Raw genomic sequence first — 19,631 nt, forward strand, 5'->3', positions numbered from 1 at the left:
GTGAGTGTGCATTCCTCATGTTTTGAGTAGACTTCACACTACACCTGAAGACTGAATACAGGCTTTAGAAGAAACTGAGAAAAGCAGTGGCTGTGCAGCTTTGGACGATTTGTTTCAATACCATCCTCCCTGTAGTTCCAATATTGATTATAAATACACCCAGCATGGCTTTGATCTACCTCACCCAGGTGCTCAGAGCTGAGAAGCTTTGTCAGTAAGGTTTCTCAAAGGCTATGCAAGCCCATGCCAGGCCTCATATGGTTGCCATGGTAGTTGAACCATGTTGAGGTCTACTCTATGGCAACATCACTGCTACTAATACCCAAGCTTTAGCCTGGCAGTGGTAAAACGGCAATAAGAGCTCTCCTTAAATTTTGAGGGATGCAATGAAGATAAGTACATTAAAGATTGGAAAACATTCAGAGTAAGATATCTATATTGTCTAAATTTAGCTAAATTTATAATCCAAACATCTAAACAGAGCTGGTTGTCTAGACTCACTTTATAACTAATGAAAAGAAACATGCATTTTTCATTTATCTTAGTATATGATCTATTTTGGACATCTGTTTTAGGAGGAGATGCATTATACATTTTGACCATACTGCCTTGGTCAGGAAGAGAACTGTGGGTCAGTAGATGAGGTTTAATGTCTACATTATACTATTTATAACCCCATCTTCTCAAAACGTGTCTTTGGCAAAGGAGGCCCTGGCTTGATATAGAGGTTGGATTGATACAAAAAATATTCTTCCTTCAAAGTTGACTGGATTTCAGGTTGGCAGCAGAACATCAGCATCCTTTCCAAATGTCATGTCTATGATTACCTATCCAAGAAGCTGGGCCCAGATTCATCTCACCTAAATTTGAAGACTTACCTAGCTGCCTGGGTTAGGGGACTGAATTGCTCTTAAGTCGCTACAATAAGTGGAGATCAACTGAAATACGCAGAAACTGGTCTAAATAGTTCATTTCAGGTTCTGACTTTGAGTTTTGTCTTCCGGTGATTTGGCAGGAAGATGTTGCAGTCTATGTTAGGAGAATCTCCAGCCTTCCTTCCAGTTATGTTTTTGGCTAAGATCCCTATCACCTGTCTTTCTCTTGCTTGTATACATATGGATTTGAGCTAGAGCTCCTGGGCTCCCTCTGTGGTCCATACAAAAAATACTCAGAGTTTGAGACTCACCTGGCATATTACAACCATCTCCTTGAGGCTGACCTTCCAATGACTATAGAATAGCTCTCCAAGCCTGTACAGGGAGCCCACAGGGATTAGCTCAAGTATGTCCATGGTGTAGACACCAAGGTTTAGTTAGATAATCTGTATGCTCTGTCAAGTACAAAGGAAGCAGAGACAACTACAGTGCCTGTGATAGGGACTCTCTAAGACAACCATCAGGTACATCCATCTCGAGGGCTTGATTCAGCTGTGTAAGTTTAGACATTCATTGCCATTTGAAATGCTCTGGGGTATTTAAGACATCAGATATAAGACATGAGACATGAGAAACATATGCCTTTCCCAGAGCACAGTACCCAAGAGAATATCAAGTGAACTAGACGCACAAATGTAGGAAGCCGAATCAAGCCCTGTGTTTCAAATGCTCACCAGCTATCATCATTTTTCTCAGTGCTACCTAGTGTCCCTTTACTGAGGACACCTGCATATTCTAAGTGTTCATGTCCTTTCCTTTTTCTCTCACCAGGTCCGCTCTGCTGCCAGGAAAAGATGGCACCGCTGGCAAGACCATCACTCGCTCCGAGTACGTGTGGCACGTGCCATGTCTATCCCCACATCTCCAACACGAATCAGCTTCCATAGCATCAAACAGACCGCAGCTGTGTGATACACCCTGCACATATACGCACCACCTGGTGGCCTTCAGGGTTCTTCTTTCTTCACTCTCCCCAAAACCCTTTTCTTCAGACTTTCTTCCTTTATTCTGCACTGTGCTTTTTCACAATGAGGTGCCCATCATGTTTTTGTGGACTCTCATCTCCCACGTTCATAATGCTGCTTTAAGACAACCAGGCAAAAGCCTCTTGGAGTTGATGGTGGCAAAGCAGATTCAAAGAAGAAAGAGGTTCAACTGACTGCACCTTGTGGAAGTTCACAACACGAAGCCTAAAACAGCACAGTGGCAGGAACAATCAATTTTTTCTCTTTACTTTTTTCCCTTCTGTATTGTGGTGAACAAAGACTATTTTCAACATGCTGCCCATCTCACCCTGTATATTGGTTCCCAATGATTTCAACAGTTTGGTGTGTAGATAGCCCGTCTCTTTCTTGGTCCTTTGTAAAACAAATTCTTCTCCACAGAACTGTCATTTGAGAACATGTGGCAGCAGGAAAAAGAGCATCTGAGAAGTGGTGTGAAGAATCTGAATTTATCTACCTTCCCCACTTCACCCTTTGATAGACTGGTAGCTGCCAGGGCATCACTGGACTGCTTAACACAGGGCAGTTTGCCTTGCAAGAACCATGCCCTGTTCATACACAGAGTTTTGAAAGGACAGCAATGTCTCTAGATAGCTCTATAAAGTATCCTTAATCCTCTTACCCCCATGCTTTTGACAGAATGTAAGTAGCCCTTGGAAAGTCTTTGTTTGGTTTCAGCTAAGAGCATTGGGGTGGGGAAGGACAACAGAACATGTTTGCTGGGTTTAAAAAATATAAAAGGGAAGCACTGTAAAAAAAAATCAATAATAATAAGAAGGTGTTTGAGTCATGAAGATAGTGCTATATGCTGCACAAAGATTATCTATTCAGCATTTTGAACTAGAGCAGTTGTATCTACTAGGCTTTTTATGTGATGTTCAAAAATACTGTATATTTTCAATAATAAACACTACTCTGGGTTGGTTTCAATAAAACCAAGCATCATTTTCTTTACTCTGGAAAGGAAAAGGAACCCTGACTACCAGTAGATTTGAGAGTGTTCTTACATCTACGACCAAAGAAATAAATCCTGTGTGATAATAAGCCAGGAAGAACAACTTCAGGATAACATCTGAGGACATTTATATGATTAACTGTTGTGCCCCTTCCCAGCACATGGTGTTACTCTACACCCCTGTCCCCCTATACTCCCCCTCACTCTGCTTCTTTGCCATAGCAGAAGGAAAAAAACAAGCTGCGTAGTATATTCCCCAACATTTATATCAGTGCTGGAGTGATTTGTACTTTCCACTTTTGCATGCTTGCTCTGAGTTTTCTTCACAAGTATTAGAGGACTCTTGAGAGCAATCTGGATCTGAATTCCCGGATCCTGGTACTATTTAAATTGGTCTCTGTGGTTTTCAGGACTACACAAGTCTGAAAAATCTCTTGGGAGGCACTGATGTTAACTCAAGCCTTTTGGAGGCATCCTGTCATAACAGCTCCATCACATTTAACTTTGAGCTGATTGGCAATTCATAGCAAATTTAAATTAACAAGTTAAAATTGCATCACTATTCCCCATCCTAAGTCTCATCTGGATTCACGTTCCTCAATGAGATGACTGAGAGAGCGGGGAGATTTGAGGTGCTGTCTGGGAGGCCTACCATCTCTGCTGAAGAGGAGGAGCAGGGATGAGTCTTCACATCACTTTCTGTGTGGTGTGCCAACTATCGTGATAGATTGCAGTGCAGCAGAGACATGTAGGATTGGAAATGTGCCTGTCCGTGTCACTCATCACTGTCAGTGCCCTGATTTCTGCAAAGTGATGCAAGCTAACTTCATGGTAGCTGGGAAATTGAAGTGTCTGTTGCGAGACAGCTGTGTCAGTGCTTTTAAACATCACATGCATCACGACGGCCATGCGCGGCCTCCTGCCATGTCTCTCAACAACATTCATCCCGGCTGAGGGTTTCCAGTCGGAGACTGGATCCAAAGCTCCTCACATTATATTCAGTTAGCTCAAGCACTTCTGCCTGCTTTGTGGCTGCCCAGTGGACAGCCTATGAATGGTCTGTAGGCTGCTTGAGCATTTGATGTCCCTCCTGGTAGGCAATGAGGAATGGAGTCTGTGTGTCCTAGAGCTCATGTTCTGGCTCTGCCAGAGCCACAGCCTGAGGGGCACAGTCTGTGGACTCTGTGTTTTCAAGGGGGTCACCTTCAGTCTTCTCTGGGCACAAGTTTCAAGTCTCTGGAGTGACTCTTGCTGATATTAACTGACCTGGTGTCAGGCCCACATTTTCATGCTCCATATGCCCTTTGGTTCCCGATATAAAGGCAACTTTTATCTTTGTCTTTCTCTCCTCCACATCAAGAACTAGGCAGACCATAGGGCAATCGAGATCTCCTGATGAAAGCTGCCATAGAAACAGGGAGGGGAAAGTAGTCTCCATGGATATAGTGCTTTGAAGCCTGGCTCTCTTTCCCCCAGCCCATCAACTGATCAATATCATTTCATTGCTGCCTTCAGTTCACCTGTCTGTTTGTATCCTTCATTTGCTTTTATTAGGTGCAGTAAGATCCCACTCAACACTGCAAATATGATTCAGCATAGCCCATGGTAGCTGTGAAACCAGGTGAAGAGCTAAGAGAAAAACCCTGAAGAGCTAATACCCATCCTAAGTTTTCCTCACTGCTGTGGGCATGCACCCAGCTCTGAAGGGCAAAGCACAATACAGCAGCACAGTGATGCTTTCACTGGACTGGGTTTAAAATAAATAAATAAATAAGGCTTCTAGTACCATTTATTTGAAATGTTGCAGGAATCTCAGCTGGCTTCCAGCTGTCAGTCCATAAAAGTAACTTTATGGCAGGTGCAGATGTCCCACCTTCCCTAAAGTGTTCCAGATGTACATAGGCATCTATGTATGCCTTGTACACTTCACTGCTCTGATTTTCCCCTAGAGAGAAATCAAAGAAGAGGACATGGTCAAATTAGCTAACCCAGGATCCTACAGATAAGCCTTTATTTATTAAAGAGTGTAAGGAGACCCAGTTACCAAGGAGGGTCCGTGCTGCCTTTCTCTTCCAGCAATGAGTGATGTCAAGTGCACTGAAGTCATTAATATAAAGTGCACTGAAGCCATTAAGATTTGCACTACCTAAAGAAACAGGGCTACAAGGGGCTCTCTGCTTTCTCTACTGCTAGGAACAGTTCAAAAAGAAAAATATGGCAGTCTTTATTTTATTTGTGCCAACAATTAGAAGATAAAAATAACTTTTTCTGATTCTGCAAGTTCTCACTTATTAAAGCTGAGAAGGACAAGTCCCCAGTTCTCTTTATGGGTAGCAATGCTGATATTCTTGACTCAGCTGTACTGTACAGTCCAAAGGGCTGTGAAGGATTTTCATGCTGCCTTGTGAAAGTGACAATGATTTGCTGATTAGTTGGGATACCTGGGAGCAGAGCAACTGAGATTATTTACAGACGTCCTGGAGAGCAAAGGGAAATTCCTTGGCTTTATGGCTCACCTGAAGGTGAGGACCAGCAGGCTGGAAAAGCATCCAGGGATCTTTGTGGACAGTGAGGAACCCAGGCTAGGCTTATACCCTGGCAGAAAGTCAGCTAAAAGCAGATGTCTGCAGAGAAGTCAATACTTTGTGCTCATTTGTCCACATCTAGATTCTGTGCCCAGTCTTCCCACCACCCCATCCAGTACAAGAAGACACTGATAAACTAGAGCAAAGTCAGCCAAGGGACACCAAGATGCCCAGGGCTGGAATCAACCATGTACAGAAATATTAGAGGAGCTGGGCTGGTTCATCCTCAGGAGAAGAAAGCCTTGAGGGGCTCTCACAGCAGCCTGCAGACACCTACAAGGAAATTACTGAGACAACAGATCCCAGCCTTTCTTAGTGGCGTGGGGCAGGAGGACAAGAGAAAAGACACAACTGGAACAAGAAGGGGTCAGATGAGACATAAGCTCAAAGATTTTCCCCAGGGGGACAGCCAAGCAACAGGACAGGTTGCCCAGTGAGGGCGTTTAGTTGAAAATCTCCAGCATCCAGATGGATAAATCCCTTAGTGATCTGGTCTGCGGTTGTAGCTGAGCCTGTTGTGAGCAGAGATTTGGACTGAAGACCTCCTGAGGTCCCCTGTGACTTGTATTACCCTGCCATCCTAGCAGTACTGATGTCAGTCATGCCACTAACACTACGAGCAGGGTTTAGCTTCTCGTTTCTTTCATGTGCACCTCGGGAGTCTTGGAAACATGCTTATGTCCCCACCTTCAAAAAAAAAGCTTCTACCACTGCTTTCTCCTGGCAAGGGTGCAAAGATGAATAAAGTCACATCTGCATTAGGCAAACCCATCTCCTTTATAATGTGAGGCCTTTCAGTGCCTCTTGTCCCTTCAACAAAATAACATTGGGGTGATTCAGATGTGCCTTTTGGATCCGCAGGAGAAGTTCACTGCCAGGAGAATGGCTGTGAATCTGACGGGGTGACAACCTCTGTGTGTGTTCCTGTACCAGGGTATGCAATGTACATGTGCATCCCATTGCATGTGTGTGTGTACGCCCGTGTGCACGAAGAAAAGCGATCAAGTTACTTTAGATTTACAGCATATTGTGCAGGAAGCAAAGGAGGTGTCTGGGTTTCGGTGAATTATTATGGAAACGAACATCCATGAACACTTAAGTGCTTGAATCAGAACTCATAAGAGCTCTTCCAGGAAAATGTTTGCAGTGCTGAGTGTTGCAGATAATGCTCGTGCCAACTGGCATGTAAGCGCAAGTGAAAGCTGTCTTTGGATCTGGACTAACTGCTTCTTTCTGAAACTGTTTAATTCTTCTCACCCTCCCCCTTTGCAATAATTCCCCAATACCAGCTTGCAGGGGAGATGACACATCGCATCCCCCTGACCATTGCCCCTGGGAGTCAGCAATGCTGCTCTGCCGCCCCTTGCGCATGAGGACATGAGTTTGGGGACCAGGTTTGGTCCTGAGGAATCACTCTGAAGATTTGTTGGTAAATTCCATTTTAGGTGCACGGCTTCCTAGCCTTCTCTGCCATTTTTTTCTTCCATGCTAAGCTCCAGCCCCCAGTAGATAACAGTAAAACTCCCTGTATCTGGCACAGAGGGTCACTGAGCATCAGCACCACCCACTCCAGTGGGCACACGTGGGCATTGCTGGCCACCAGACCACAGCAGAGAGGTTTTCAGAGCTCACAGCATCAGGAAGGAACAAATCAAAGATGTGACATTCTGAACAGCCACCTGGAAAACCTGGCAGCACTCTGTTGGGTGGTGAGGAGAAGAGAGAGAGACAGGACCAAGCGTTTTGGTACACTGTGAGATGGGAGGATGTGCCTCCAGGGCACAAAGGTCAGTATGGCTTAAAGACAAGAGAAAAAAAAAAAAGGTGCTGATGCTTTTTGCAGAGTAACTGTGGTCAGGCAGATGTTGAAGTCCAATTTCAGATGATGGTCACAAGGATGAACACATCAAACAGGCAGTGCCCACTGGAGAAGTCTTCCCAGAGTCAGGAAAAGCTTGAGGGACTCTGAGCAGCAGTGATGCCACAGCTTGTCCCCAGAGCAAGGAGAAGCTAACCCTTCAACACCTGCAGCACCCTGAGAGTTGCAAGCATGAGGAAGATGGCTTTGGACAGCCTCTTACTGCCTCACACCTGAACAGAAATGCAACTCCTGGAGGGGCCCACGTGTCTCCAGAAGCTCTTCTCCTTCCCCAGCAGGTCTGGAGGGGCTGGAAGTAGGTCCCTGCTAGCCCCTTCTCCACTATACATTTGTTACCACTGAGCAGCAGGGTGACGCCTTAGATGGTTTTCTTAGTTTCACCCATTTATAGATGAATAAAGAGTTCTTGAAGCGTGCTGTTTCGGGGATGGATCTCCATTTGGTTGGCACTGAGGCAAACAGTGCTGTTTTCCTGGATGCCCTTAGGCTTGCACAGGATTTCCTTACAGTGTTAAGACAGTTTTGGTGGAGTTGGCTGGAATAGCACAGCCCTGAACCTGAGGTATATAGTGCATAACTTTAATTGCCAGCAGTGCTTATGACCTTGGCTTATGACCTGCTCTTTGGTCAGCCTCACCATGTCTGCAGTGTAGCTACCTGCTTCTACAGCCACCATGGGCTTTCTTATTAACCCACAGAGAGAAACAAGCACTTTGGAGGTTATGGTCTTCTGAGCTCCCACCCAGAAAACAGTATTTACCTATGCAAAAAGGATATTGTAGGTTCTTGAGTGTAAAGGCTTCACATAAATCCTTCAGATTTTTGTAGATGGGTTCATTTTAGTCCTTTTCTCATTTAGTGCAGAAGAGCTGGAAGATAACAAGCATCTCCCGAGAAACTTTTGGAAAAGAAACAGAGCATGCCTACAAATTGTGGGCTGAGAGCAAAATATGTAGTTAAAACAAAAAACATGCACCATCTGGATGGTTCTGTTGCAGTGTACAATGGTTTCTTAAGATTCTCCACGTGCTAATTAGTGTAGCAGGAAGAAAACACTTTCGATTACCATAATTACTGTAGAGCAGTGCTATAGTGACCTTAAACTATGAGGAGCCAAAGCTTTTAAAAAAAAAAAAAAAAAAAAAAAACATAAAACTTTAATGAGATCCCCAGATGCTAATGAGCGAGCCAGCTTCTATGAAAGGTATCTTATCCATGCTCAGCTGCCTCCGGAGGCTGTGAAATGAGCCCTCTGACCCTTCTGGCACATCTCCCCTCCGCATTCCCAGGCTGCAAGGGGTCACGTCAAAGGCTGAGCTGATTAATTGCACCCCGGACAGCAGCATATGCCGAGTGATTGATTCGGTCTTCTGGGGAGGCAAAATGACAACTTACAAAGCTGCTGGCAAGGTCGTAAGGAAGAGCAAGAGCACTTTGCAGGGATGTTTTGGTCGGTGTGAAGGTGGTTGTTAATGAGCTGCCTGACCCCAGATGTGCAGGGAGCAGTGGTTAACCTGAGGAACCCCAATCCTGGCCAGCTACACCCAGCTGAAAGCACATTTGGGCAGCAGAAACTGCTGCACATCCTTCCACTGGCTTGCCCGTGATTTAGTCATTGACTCATTTTGACCTGGGGCATGCTCACTGACCACTGAGTTACGGCCCGGCAGTTCGGTCAGAGACTCACTGGTCAGCTGGATTTTTTGGGATCGTTTCTCCTTGCTACAAGGCTGAAGCAACATTTTGGCTGGCTCAGGAGCAGTGTGCGACTGAGGCAATGATCATGGCCAAGCTCCAGTTTTGTTTGTGAGATCTGCTGATTGCTGTGGTCTCGTATCTCATGGGGTCCCCCCAGTCTCCTCTCTTTGCCTTGTAACTGGTCTGGGGTTTGCTCAGTTCTGGAAATGTCTGCAGGTACTTCATATAATTCATCAAGTCTAGAGCATCCTTTCTTTAATAAAAAGATTATATATCATTTTGGGACATTAAAACAAACAAACAAACAAAATACAAGCTAGTTATCCTATGCTGTGTTGCTACAACAGCAACACTCAAGGGAAAGTTGGAGTTCACTCTGAATAGCTAATGATGGCTTTTATTGGCCTTCTGTTTGTTTGCATGTATATATAGGAGCACACTTTTTTTTTTTTTTCAGTCCTGTTGTTTACTTGAGAAGATTTTTTAAGGCTAAAAAAATGACTCACAGACCAAGAAATTCTCAGAAAGCAAATAAGTGCTAGATTGGGAATGGGACACCCACGTACTCTTCCCACCACTTCTGTAGACTTTTGGTGTCACTCCAGGGAAGCTGCTTTCCTTTTATTAGTTTCCTTCTGCATCTGTGTAGCTGAGCCCTTAGTCTGGAAGTTCTTTGGGGTACAGACTTGGTGGATGTCTGTATAACATCTAGCACCTAACATGGTATGGACTACTTTTTCAATGTGTAACACCAAAATACAAAAAAATATAGTGATCTGAGAGGTGTACTGTTCAATCCACAGCTGAAACCTAGCGTACAATTTTGGGTCAGAGTAGTCCACCTGTGACTTAATGTGGCCAGCTGGGGTGTGAGTTGTATACATCATGCTAGAGGTGGCTGCCTAACACATTGTCACCTATAAATAATGTGAAAGACATTTTTCCATACTATTGACCAAATGTGTGTTGGGGTCTAAGGATGCAGGTGGACACCTAGTGGGATTTTCAGATTTCTCCATGTAGAATCCGTGCTGCAGAATGCTCCATGGCTCCATTGCAGAGTGCAAAAGAATTAATCACAGCCACTGATTTATTTATTTTCTGTTTTGATAATTTAAATCTGACCCACCAAGAGCTTTGAAGACACGAATCGAGCATTTGAACCCAGTGTCTTATACCCTGGGGAAAGAGCAAGGGGCAGGAACAGTGATGCTCTTTATCCTGAAGCCATTTTGGATTTCTCTGATGGCAGTGTATATGAAAATACAAAAAGGAAAAAAAAAAAAAAAAAAAAAAAAAAAAAACACTGTTATTTCTAACTTGTTCTTTTTTATTTCAGTGAGTAGGCTTTTGTTTTCCTGCTTTTTTCCTCTTTTTTTTTTTTTTTTTTTTTTGTAGGCTGTGTTTTCCTTTTGCAAGCGTAAGTGTACGCAAGAGGTGTCACTTATATAACCAGCTCTATCACCAAATCAGTTTTGGTGTCTGAACCAAAACATGATATTTTTCCAATAGATAGCAAATTTATGTCTCTTTCCCAAAAGGGAAATTTGCAGGAACTGTGAAATTTTGCTATTTGCAAAACTGGGTTAAATCAGGAAATAATTTTAACTGAAAGAAATGTTTGTTCAAAATAAAGTTACTGATGACTAAGCTCTGCATTTCACAAGTCAGTGTGAAAAACTGACTTTTCATTAAATATATATATATATTTATTTTAAAATGTTAAAAGAGAGAGAGAAAGAGAAAGGATTTTCAAAATGACTAGTGTAAAATCAACTGGAAGCTCTTTACCTGGTGTGTCCCTCTGGTTTTCCCAATTTCTACAGCCTTTGTAGGTTAACAAAGGAGCCTGAGATTACTTCTGCAAATGTCTAGAGACCCTAATCCTCTTGTGAATGGTTTTTAAAAATAGGAATTCCTTACTGTTTCTTCATTTCTCCCTTAGACATCAGAGATGAAAGCTGTTTGAGAAGTTCCCCAGTCAGTCAGACTGCCACACACTGCCTGTTCCCAACAGGACTGTTCTTGCTGGCTCTTTCCTTATACTAGACCAGCAACCTACAAAGCAAACGTCTGTCACTTCGGTGACCATGACACTTATGTTTCCCCTCCAATTTGTCCAACCACCACATGACAAAACACAGACTTATTTCAGACTTCAAAATCTGCATCAGCTTTGGACCTATAGGCATAAAGATGCCTACCTGGCTAGTAAGGACAATGTCTTTCATTAGACACATTCACACCGTTGGAAAAGGTAAATAAGGTTTGATCACATCATTCCTCCTTCTTCATATACTACACAGTGCAGATTTTTTTTTTGACAACCAATCAGGCACGTAGCTTTTTAGAGAATCCCTCTCCTCCTCTCTCCTGTCAAGCAGCACCTGGCACACTTTCCATTTAAAACATTCAAGTTCTTTTTCTCTTGGGTTTTGCTATCTGTTGTCATCTGAAGAACTGGTATTAGCTTTCTCCATCAGAAAATTAGGTGCTTGCTAAAAACACATCCTGCCCAAAACTGTGTTACACTGGCGTTCATTGAAACTTAGAAAGCAAAACCCACCGTCGAAGGGGAAGGAATATCCAGAGAACTGGAAGGACTGGCTTTGAGATGGATGGCTTCCAGTCAGCAGCTGTCCGTTCCATTCAGCTGCTCTAAAACTCTCTTCCTTCCAAAATTAATACAAATACACTCTTATGACCTGAATTACAAATGCAAGGATGGGTTGTTGCCTGCCTAGCAAAGATGAGCAAAAGAAAAAGCAGAGAAGAGCTCTGCTTATCTGAGTCTTGAGCTACACCTAGAGGAACAGGGAACATCAGAGGGCTGGATTACCTTTCTAGTCCTGCGAGGAGCCTCTGTCTTCCAGCCACTTCAGCATCCACTCATTTTATCCTTAGCTTCTGTTTTATAGCTTTTTTTATTTATCCTGGCTGGGCATGATACTCCAATTTTTTTCATACGCTCAGCTCCAGAATAAAGACCACTAAATCTTCTTTTGCCAAGCCTACAGCACCTCTGAGGATGCCTCCAGCTGGTCACAGCACCGTGCCCATCACAGGGAGATCCTGGAACAGAAATATCTCCAGCAGCATGAGTTCATTAGGAATACAAAGAAGATGAACCCAACTGGGCCTTCTCCTGCTGTTAGGCTGATGGTTAGAGATATGAGGAGATGGGGTGCCAGACAGGGGAAGTACGGTGGATGAGCTTGGAGAGGTTTCTGAGGAGCAGCCAATTCACAGGCTGGGAACAAGGACCAACCATCTGGGCAAGATGATTTAGAGACTGGCCTGACCAGAGATGGGAGAGAGAGTCTGAGCAAAGACTTGCTGAGACCAGGGCAAGGGTTGGATGTAGAAGCAGTGTAAATGGTCTGCCAGTTTCAGTATATACAGAAAATGCTGAAAGGTTTGAAGGCACAGGAGACTCCACTGAAAGCAGACAGCCCCAGGGTTGGAATAGGCAGGTGATGTTCTTGCCCTGGTCAAGGAGAGCTCCATACTGTGCAAGCAACCTTCATTGCCTGGGACAAGTAGCACAGAACAATGTCAGAAACATCCAATGCTGTAACCAATAAAGTTGCCTGAAGGTTTTGATTTGCCTTTTCTGATGAGGATTGTCTCATCTTAGTACTTTCGGGATTATTCTCTCTACATGCTTTACATTTTCACTGGTAAACATATGTGCCTGGCAGTATGTCTCCACAAGTATGCTCCAGGCTAGCCTTCACCTTGTTAACAGCAGCTGGCTTGCTCGTCCTCATTATTTCCCCCCACTCAGTTCATACAGGCTTCCAAAGCATTTTTGCTTTTGTCAGCATTGACAAGTATTGGGAAGCCACTTGCAAAGCAATAAAAGCAAAGCGCTCCATAAAAATATTTCATCAAAGTTGCCAGCTTCATAAATCTTCCAGGAAGGTTGTGGTTCCCTCTCCTGCTGCACTTGTAGAGGCAGAGATGTGAAATAAAACAGATTCCATCTGCCACCCCCTCCGACTCACTGTACGCCTCGGGATCGAAAGGAAAGCCTCGAGCTTGTGCAGACCTAAACCTCATCATGTGACTCCCTCAATAAATCAAACCCTTCCCACACGTTCCGAAATTATATTAGCTTCTAGCCACAAGACATTTATGATTCATGCGGGACAGGCTCCTTGCGAAATGATTACACGCAGTCCCATCTGCAGCATAAAAGCAAAAGGCTGTGCAGTCAAAGTCAATTAAAAAACAAATTCATCAGACCCCCTGGTCCGTGTTTCAGCAAGGAAGAATCACATGTTTTTCCCTGTCAGAGACTCATCAACACCACTTTGAGTGGTGTTATTTATTGGTTGTTCCTATATGAAGCAACAACCCAAACGATCAGATTGTCTAAGTTCTGTTAGTTTACTATTTACAGACAGTGTTATTTTTTTGGAAAGACAGTGTCTGTGTACCCCTCGGGTATGTTATATTCCCCATTCTGAAAAGAGCATCTTTTATTTTCTTGGGCCAGATTAGTATCTGTATCGAGAACCGTGTGAAGGACTCTCCTTAAACTCTGCAGAGATTATGCTAAGTGTGTAGAGCTATCACCATACAGAGGACAGTCTCTGTCTGGGATTTAATGGGCATTAAAAAGGGCAGCAACAACCCAGGTGCCTTGCTGCTGTGTGCTTCCTGGGTCACACACGTCGCATCCTCAAGAGACATCTCCATCAGCTGCAAGAGTGCAGCTGATGAGCCCAACCAGCCATCAAAATCTTCTTCTGCCACCCTCCAAGGGCTGGTTGGGCTCACACCTCCCCATCAGGACCCACCTCGCTGAGCAGAAAGCCTAAGATTATGTGTTCGTATGTGGATGTCTTCTAGAAGCTGGTGTCTTCACCCTCATGGTGGCCATTGGAGGTCTTATCCATGCCATGAGCACAGCTCAGAGAGCTGTCCACATGTAGGTGTTTGCCTTCAGGTGACCCCATCATCTCCTGAGCTCCACTGGATGCATTGACTACATTCCCACTGGCTATAAGAGGAGCTTGGAGGCTGGCTCATAGACACCTTCATTTATCTCAGAAGTTGTTCAGCTTGCCTAACATTGCTACTAAGTGCCACCCAAGGAGGCCTGGTGCGTCTGAAACATCCACACAGGGTGGCAGGGTGAGAAAGCAGAGGCCAAGTGGGTCTCCAAAGGCACTAGACACCAGTAGGTGAATCACTTGTGTAGGGCTCTTCTGTGTCACAAGTGCCCCACTACATTATCATTTTATGTCAAGCCAAGGAAAACTACTTTGTGTTTGTTTAACCTCTCCTCTGCTTTCTACTCTTCATTTGCAGTTGAAATGCTTTGATTACCCTGAATTAGTCACCCAATTTTCTTCCCTCTGTCATTTCCTAAATGAAGACTTTTATTCATTTTGTTCTGTTACCGCAGCTTTGGACAGCGCTTGGGAAAAGAGAGAGAAGGCCCACGGGGTGGTGTCTCATTCTGCTCTGACGACTGAATCAGCACAGAGCAGCAAGCAGGAGGCAGCACATGTGCAAAGGGAGGCAGACGGAGGCTGTAACGAGACAAGATGCCTTCAGATTCGTCTCACGAGGTAGCCACGTAAGGAGCGGGGATGGTGGCAGGGTGTAATAATGGCAAAGTAATGAGGGGATGGACAAAGAGGATCTCACTGTCATGTTGTATGTGGTACAGGCAGGTGTCACGCTGAGATCTCAGCCCTAAGAAGGAATTGCTACAAGGAAATGGCACTGTCTGGGGTCCACCACCATCATCACATTACCTATCAGGAATGGAAGATAATATGTCTGTTTCTTTACCTAGAGGGTAGTGAAGACTTGAGTGTGTTTTTTTGTTGTTTTATTTCTATGCCCCCCACTTTTCTAGTATGATTAAAACTAATAATAACAATAAAAGCTGTAAAATGGTTACAACTCATACACGATGCCAAATATGATATGGAAATATCCAATTTCCATATGGAAATTTCCAAATATGGAAAATATTTCAAAGTCACAGCGCAGATTTCCATTATAAAACTACTGGCTTTGGCTTTCAAAGTCACAGTGCAGATTTCCATTATAAAACTACTGGCTTTGGCTGGTCTAAGTCACTCAGGGAGAGCTGAAGAAAAAAAAAAAAAAAACTGTCAAAAGCAACTCTGAGCCTTTCGTGACTCAGCTGTCAGGATGCGTCAGACCCTCTGGCACAGATACATGCCTGATAGGTAAGTTAGAATCATAGACGCACAGAATCATTTAGATTGGAAAAGACCTCTAAGATCATCTGGTCCAACCATCAACGTAGCACTGCCAAGCCTATCACTAAATCCTGTCCTTAAGCACTGCATCTACACGTCTTTTCAGTACCTCCAGGGATGGTGATTCAGCCACTTCACTGGGCAGCCTGTTCCAATCCTTCACAACCCTTTCTATGAATAATTTTTTCCTAATATCTAACCTAAACTTCTCCTCATGTAACTTATGGACATTCCCTCTTGCCTTATCACTGAATGCTTGGGATAAGAGGCCGATCCCCACATTGCTAGGCCTCCTTTTAGGTAGTTGTAGAGAATGATAAGGTCTCCTCTGCACCTCCTTTTCTCTAGGCTAAACAAGATGGAGGGAAGTGAAGCCATTGGCATCACCTCCAGCAGTCCTAGGGCATGTCCCCACCATAGGCTCCAGCAACAGGGACGTAGGACCTGTCTCCCATCTCTTTGTCCTGGGGAACCAGCAGAGCCTGCATGCAACTTCCATCACGGGTATCAGCAAGGGCATCATGGACATTTGCTCCTGGGTAACACTATGTACTACATCCCACCATTCTTACTGGGGGAAAGAAGCAGTCTGACAGGTCTCACTGTGCAATTTACACTCCCAGATATATTCCTCATGATGCTTCCATTTCCCCTACACTCTGCAGTTCCCATTCCCTGCATTTCCCCTGCTACCGGCCTGAAAGCCACTCTCTGATGTGCAGGACAGTCTCTGCCCTGCTGTCCTTTTTCCTCAGGAGCCATAATAATATTTTATTATTAGCTTCATTACTGTCCCTCTTTCACAGTTCAAAGTGAAGAACAAAGTGAGCAGCAAAACATTTCCACTGGAAAGCAACAATCTTCCCATCAGACCTCGTCATGTTTATTATCTCCCATTCTCTAAATTAAAATTCCTGGCCATGCTGCACGTACATTGAACATAATAATATAATACTTTATTTATTTTCATAGAGGCTTCACACACATAATATTTTTTCTGTATTAGATCTTCTGGGTTAGTGGTGAACCCCTAATTATTGATACTTGCAGAATATGTACACAGAATTGTTATTTCCTAGGTCTGAGGGACAGAAACATGACAGGAAAACTATAGCCTTTAGTCAAAAAAGCATTATAAAACCTACAGGTCAGATTATGGCACATCCCTGTGAACCACTATTTTCTACATGTTGGAGAAAACAGTTTTTTGCAATTACAGAGCTCTCTACTCAAACAAGGTTTCTCCCTAGGTAGACCTGAGTGCAATGTGCCCTTGTGGCCAAGAAGGCCAACGGTATCATGGGGTGCATTAGGAGTAGTGTTGCCAGTAGGTCAAAGAGGTGATCCAGCCCCTCGGATTAGCCCTGGTGAGGCCTCTCTGGGAGTGCTGTGCCCAGTTTCGGGCTCCCCAGTACAAGAGGGACATGGAGATACTGGAGTGAATCCATTAGAGGGCTACTGAGGTGTTGAGGAGACTGGAGAACCTCTCACATGAGGAGAGGCCAAGAAACTTGGGCCTGGTCAGCCTGGAGAAGAGAAGGCCAAGTGGGGATCTTGTTAATGTGCACAAATATCTGAAGGGAGGCTGTCAAGAGGATGGGGCCAGATTCCTTTTAGTGGTGCCCAGTGACAGGACAAGAGGCAGTGGGCACAAACTAAAGCACAGGAAGCTCCAGCTGAATGAGGAAACACTTCTTTACTGTGAGCGTGGCAGAGCACCAAACAGGTTGCCCAGGGAGGCTCTGGAGTCTCCTGAGAGGCTGCAGAGTCTCCTCCTCTGGAGATACTCAGAACCTGCCTGGATGTGATCCTGTGTGAGGTGCTGGGCAGGGTGTTGAACTAGGTTACCTCCAGGGGTCCCTTCCAGCCTCAGCTATTTTGTGATTCAGTGATTTGGTGACCCTGTAAATGCTTACAGCCTCAATGCTATGTGAGAGCTACTCAGCCCAGGCTCTGGTCTGTATGGTCAGTAGAGGCTGCAAAAGTGAGGGACTAACAAGCTCTGCTTGTTTAGGAAAGTTTAAAAGTCAGGTTTCATCTGCAGACAGTTAAGGAATATCTCCTTTCAAACAAACATGACTGTGCTGGCTAATGTTGCATCCCAAGGACTCACTTTCTGGTCTTCTGAAACCAATGAACCATGTACACTTTCCCCATTGCCAGCTCTCTGTTTCCATCCTTTATTGTCTCAAACACTGGCCATGACAATCTCCATCTGACCTCAGTTTTCAGTGATTTTCTCTGCTTCTTTCATGTACAAGGAGGCAAACAAAGCCGGGCTCCCGGGCTTCACGTTATGCCCAGTGTAGGATTTGGCTGTCGTCTTCTCTATTGGGCTTATTAGCTAATCCAAACACAGCCTGGATCAAGAGTCATTATGGGCTCATGTTATGCCAGCACAAATTCACTGTAAGTAAAGAATAATTAGCTGGTCTGATTAGTGCTCGGCAGAAAATTGAAAGGGAATTATTCAAGGTTTGATACGAATTAGTAAATGCAGACAGCAGTGTTTGAGAGTCAGACACAGGGAAGTTAAAAATCCTCTTCTTTCTCACACATGCATATTTTTCCCTCTCTGTTGCTGCCAAATATCTGTAGCTCTTTGGAGAAATCACTGAGTTTAACTAACTCTTGGCTGTGCCATCAATCTGGAGACTGCTTGTCTAATTTCATGCAGTTGGGAGCCTTCAGCATGTGCCCAAATATCAGATGTAAAAGATCCAATACCCTCTTGTCCCAGAGCTACAGTTCTTTCCAGATATATATTTTTTTTCATTCTATCCTAATCAGGAATATATTATTATTTATCTAAACATATTCATATTATTTATATGATTGATCCATCACTAGGTTTTGCAAATAATGACAAGAGGAACTAAGTGTACGTCTGTAATCATTTTTGTCTATTCTTTGCTCCAACAAGCCTTTGAGAGCTAAAACTTGTTTTTGCTGTGGTAGGCCAGACAGAGCAAGGGGTAGACAGACTCCATTCCTCATCTGGAATCTGGAAGGATTTACCCAGACATAGAAATATTTGGATCTCCAAAGTGAAAAAAGGAAAGGATCCATGAGATTGGACTTAATAAAGTACAAGTTATGGCTTATTGTTAAGGGAAATTATCACCAAGCGCCAAGCACACAGTGATGTTTACTTTGATTCCACTTTTTCTTTTAACTTCATTCTTGACCATGACTATAATAACTAGAATTGAAACTGTCATTAATCTGGCTAATGTCTTTCCCATTTTTAAGTGCTGAGGACTGAGGACTGTTCTTGTAGAAAGTTCATCCCAGAGCATTAAACTAGCTCCCAGCAATGTTTGCTTTTCCAGAAAACTTTACACTTATTGTGGAAAGTTCTGCCATGCCAAAATGTTATCTACTGGATGAAGTTTCAGATGTTTTCCTCCTTTCCTTGTTCTCGTCATGTGGGAGAGATCAGGAGCATGAACACATTGAGGCCCAGATGAAGACCACTGGTCTAAGACAGGTTTCTGCAGACCTTTACCCTGTCAGACAGCATTTTGTTATTGAACTAAGCCACAATAGAGTGATTGAGAATAAAAATCATAAAATAAAGAAAAAAAATAGATTTTTTTTTAAGTGGTATTTGCCACATTGTTTACAATTACTGAAAACAATGACATTGGGTAATGGCATTCTTAATAATTTATAATGTAATTAACATTTGAAACATGCATAGAATATGGGGAGGTTTACCTGGACTGTGCTTTCTGAGAGCATTTTATTTTATTTTATTTTATTATTTTATTTTATTTTATTTTATTTTATTTTATTTTATTTTATTTTATTTTATTTTATTTTATTTTATTTTATTTTATTTTATTTTATTTTATTTTATTTTATTTTATTTTTACTGTGGCTTTTCTTTGTTGCCTCTTGGTCTTATACATGAAAATCTGACATCCAAGCTGCCTAGTTTCAGTACTGAATATCAGACAGAAGATTAGGTGTAAGCTACGTCTTGAGCAAATAATAATTAGGAAACAACTCCTCTAAGAAAATATTTACTGTTTAGAATCATCAAGTCATGAGTTGTTCCCCTCTTTTTCCTAACCATAGACTTTATTAGAAGCAAAGCAAACCAATCCAGGACAAACCTTACATTTTGGTGAAGGCTGGCAAGGATCGTGCTTTCTGTAAACATGCACAGTTCAACTCTCTCAGAGGCTGAAGACCAAAGGGATGCAATTTCTCTTCATACTTCTCTGCATTTTACCAAAAAAAAAAAAAAAAAGACCTAAGAGAAGTGTTTTCCTATTAGGGAGGTGGCACTGGCTGTTTTTTCTCTAGGGGAACTGTGAAC

At 43.4% G+C, this 19,631-nt stretch overlaps 1 protein-coding gene across 6 annotated transcripts in view; it reads left to right on the forward strand.

The window, feature by feature from the left end:
- The window catches only part of CRHR2 (corticotropin releasing hormone receptor 2), a 158,010-nt gene extending 155,136 nt beyond the window's left edge, over positions 1-2,874 (forward strand). For all 6 annotated transcript variants that reach the window (XM_084509367.1, XM_084509365.1, XM_084509366.1 and 3 more), the window contains one exon: positions 1,707-2,874. In XM_084509367.1, coding sequence (XP_084365493.1) covers positions 1,707-1,847 — 141 coding nt within the window. In that variant the 3' untranslated portion in view covers positions 1,848-2,874. The remainder of the gene's footprint in view (positions 1-1,706) is intronic.
- The last annotated feature ends 16,757 nt before the right edge of the window (positions 2,875-19,631 follow it).

Source organism: Aythya ferina (assembly GCF_964211825.1).
Source record: "Aythya ferina genome assembly, chromosome: 2".
NCBI lineage: Eukaryota > Metazoa > Chordata > Aves > Anseriformes > Anatidae > Aythya > Aythya ferina.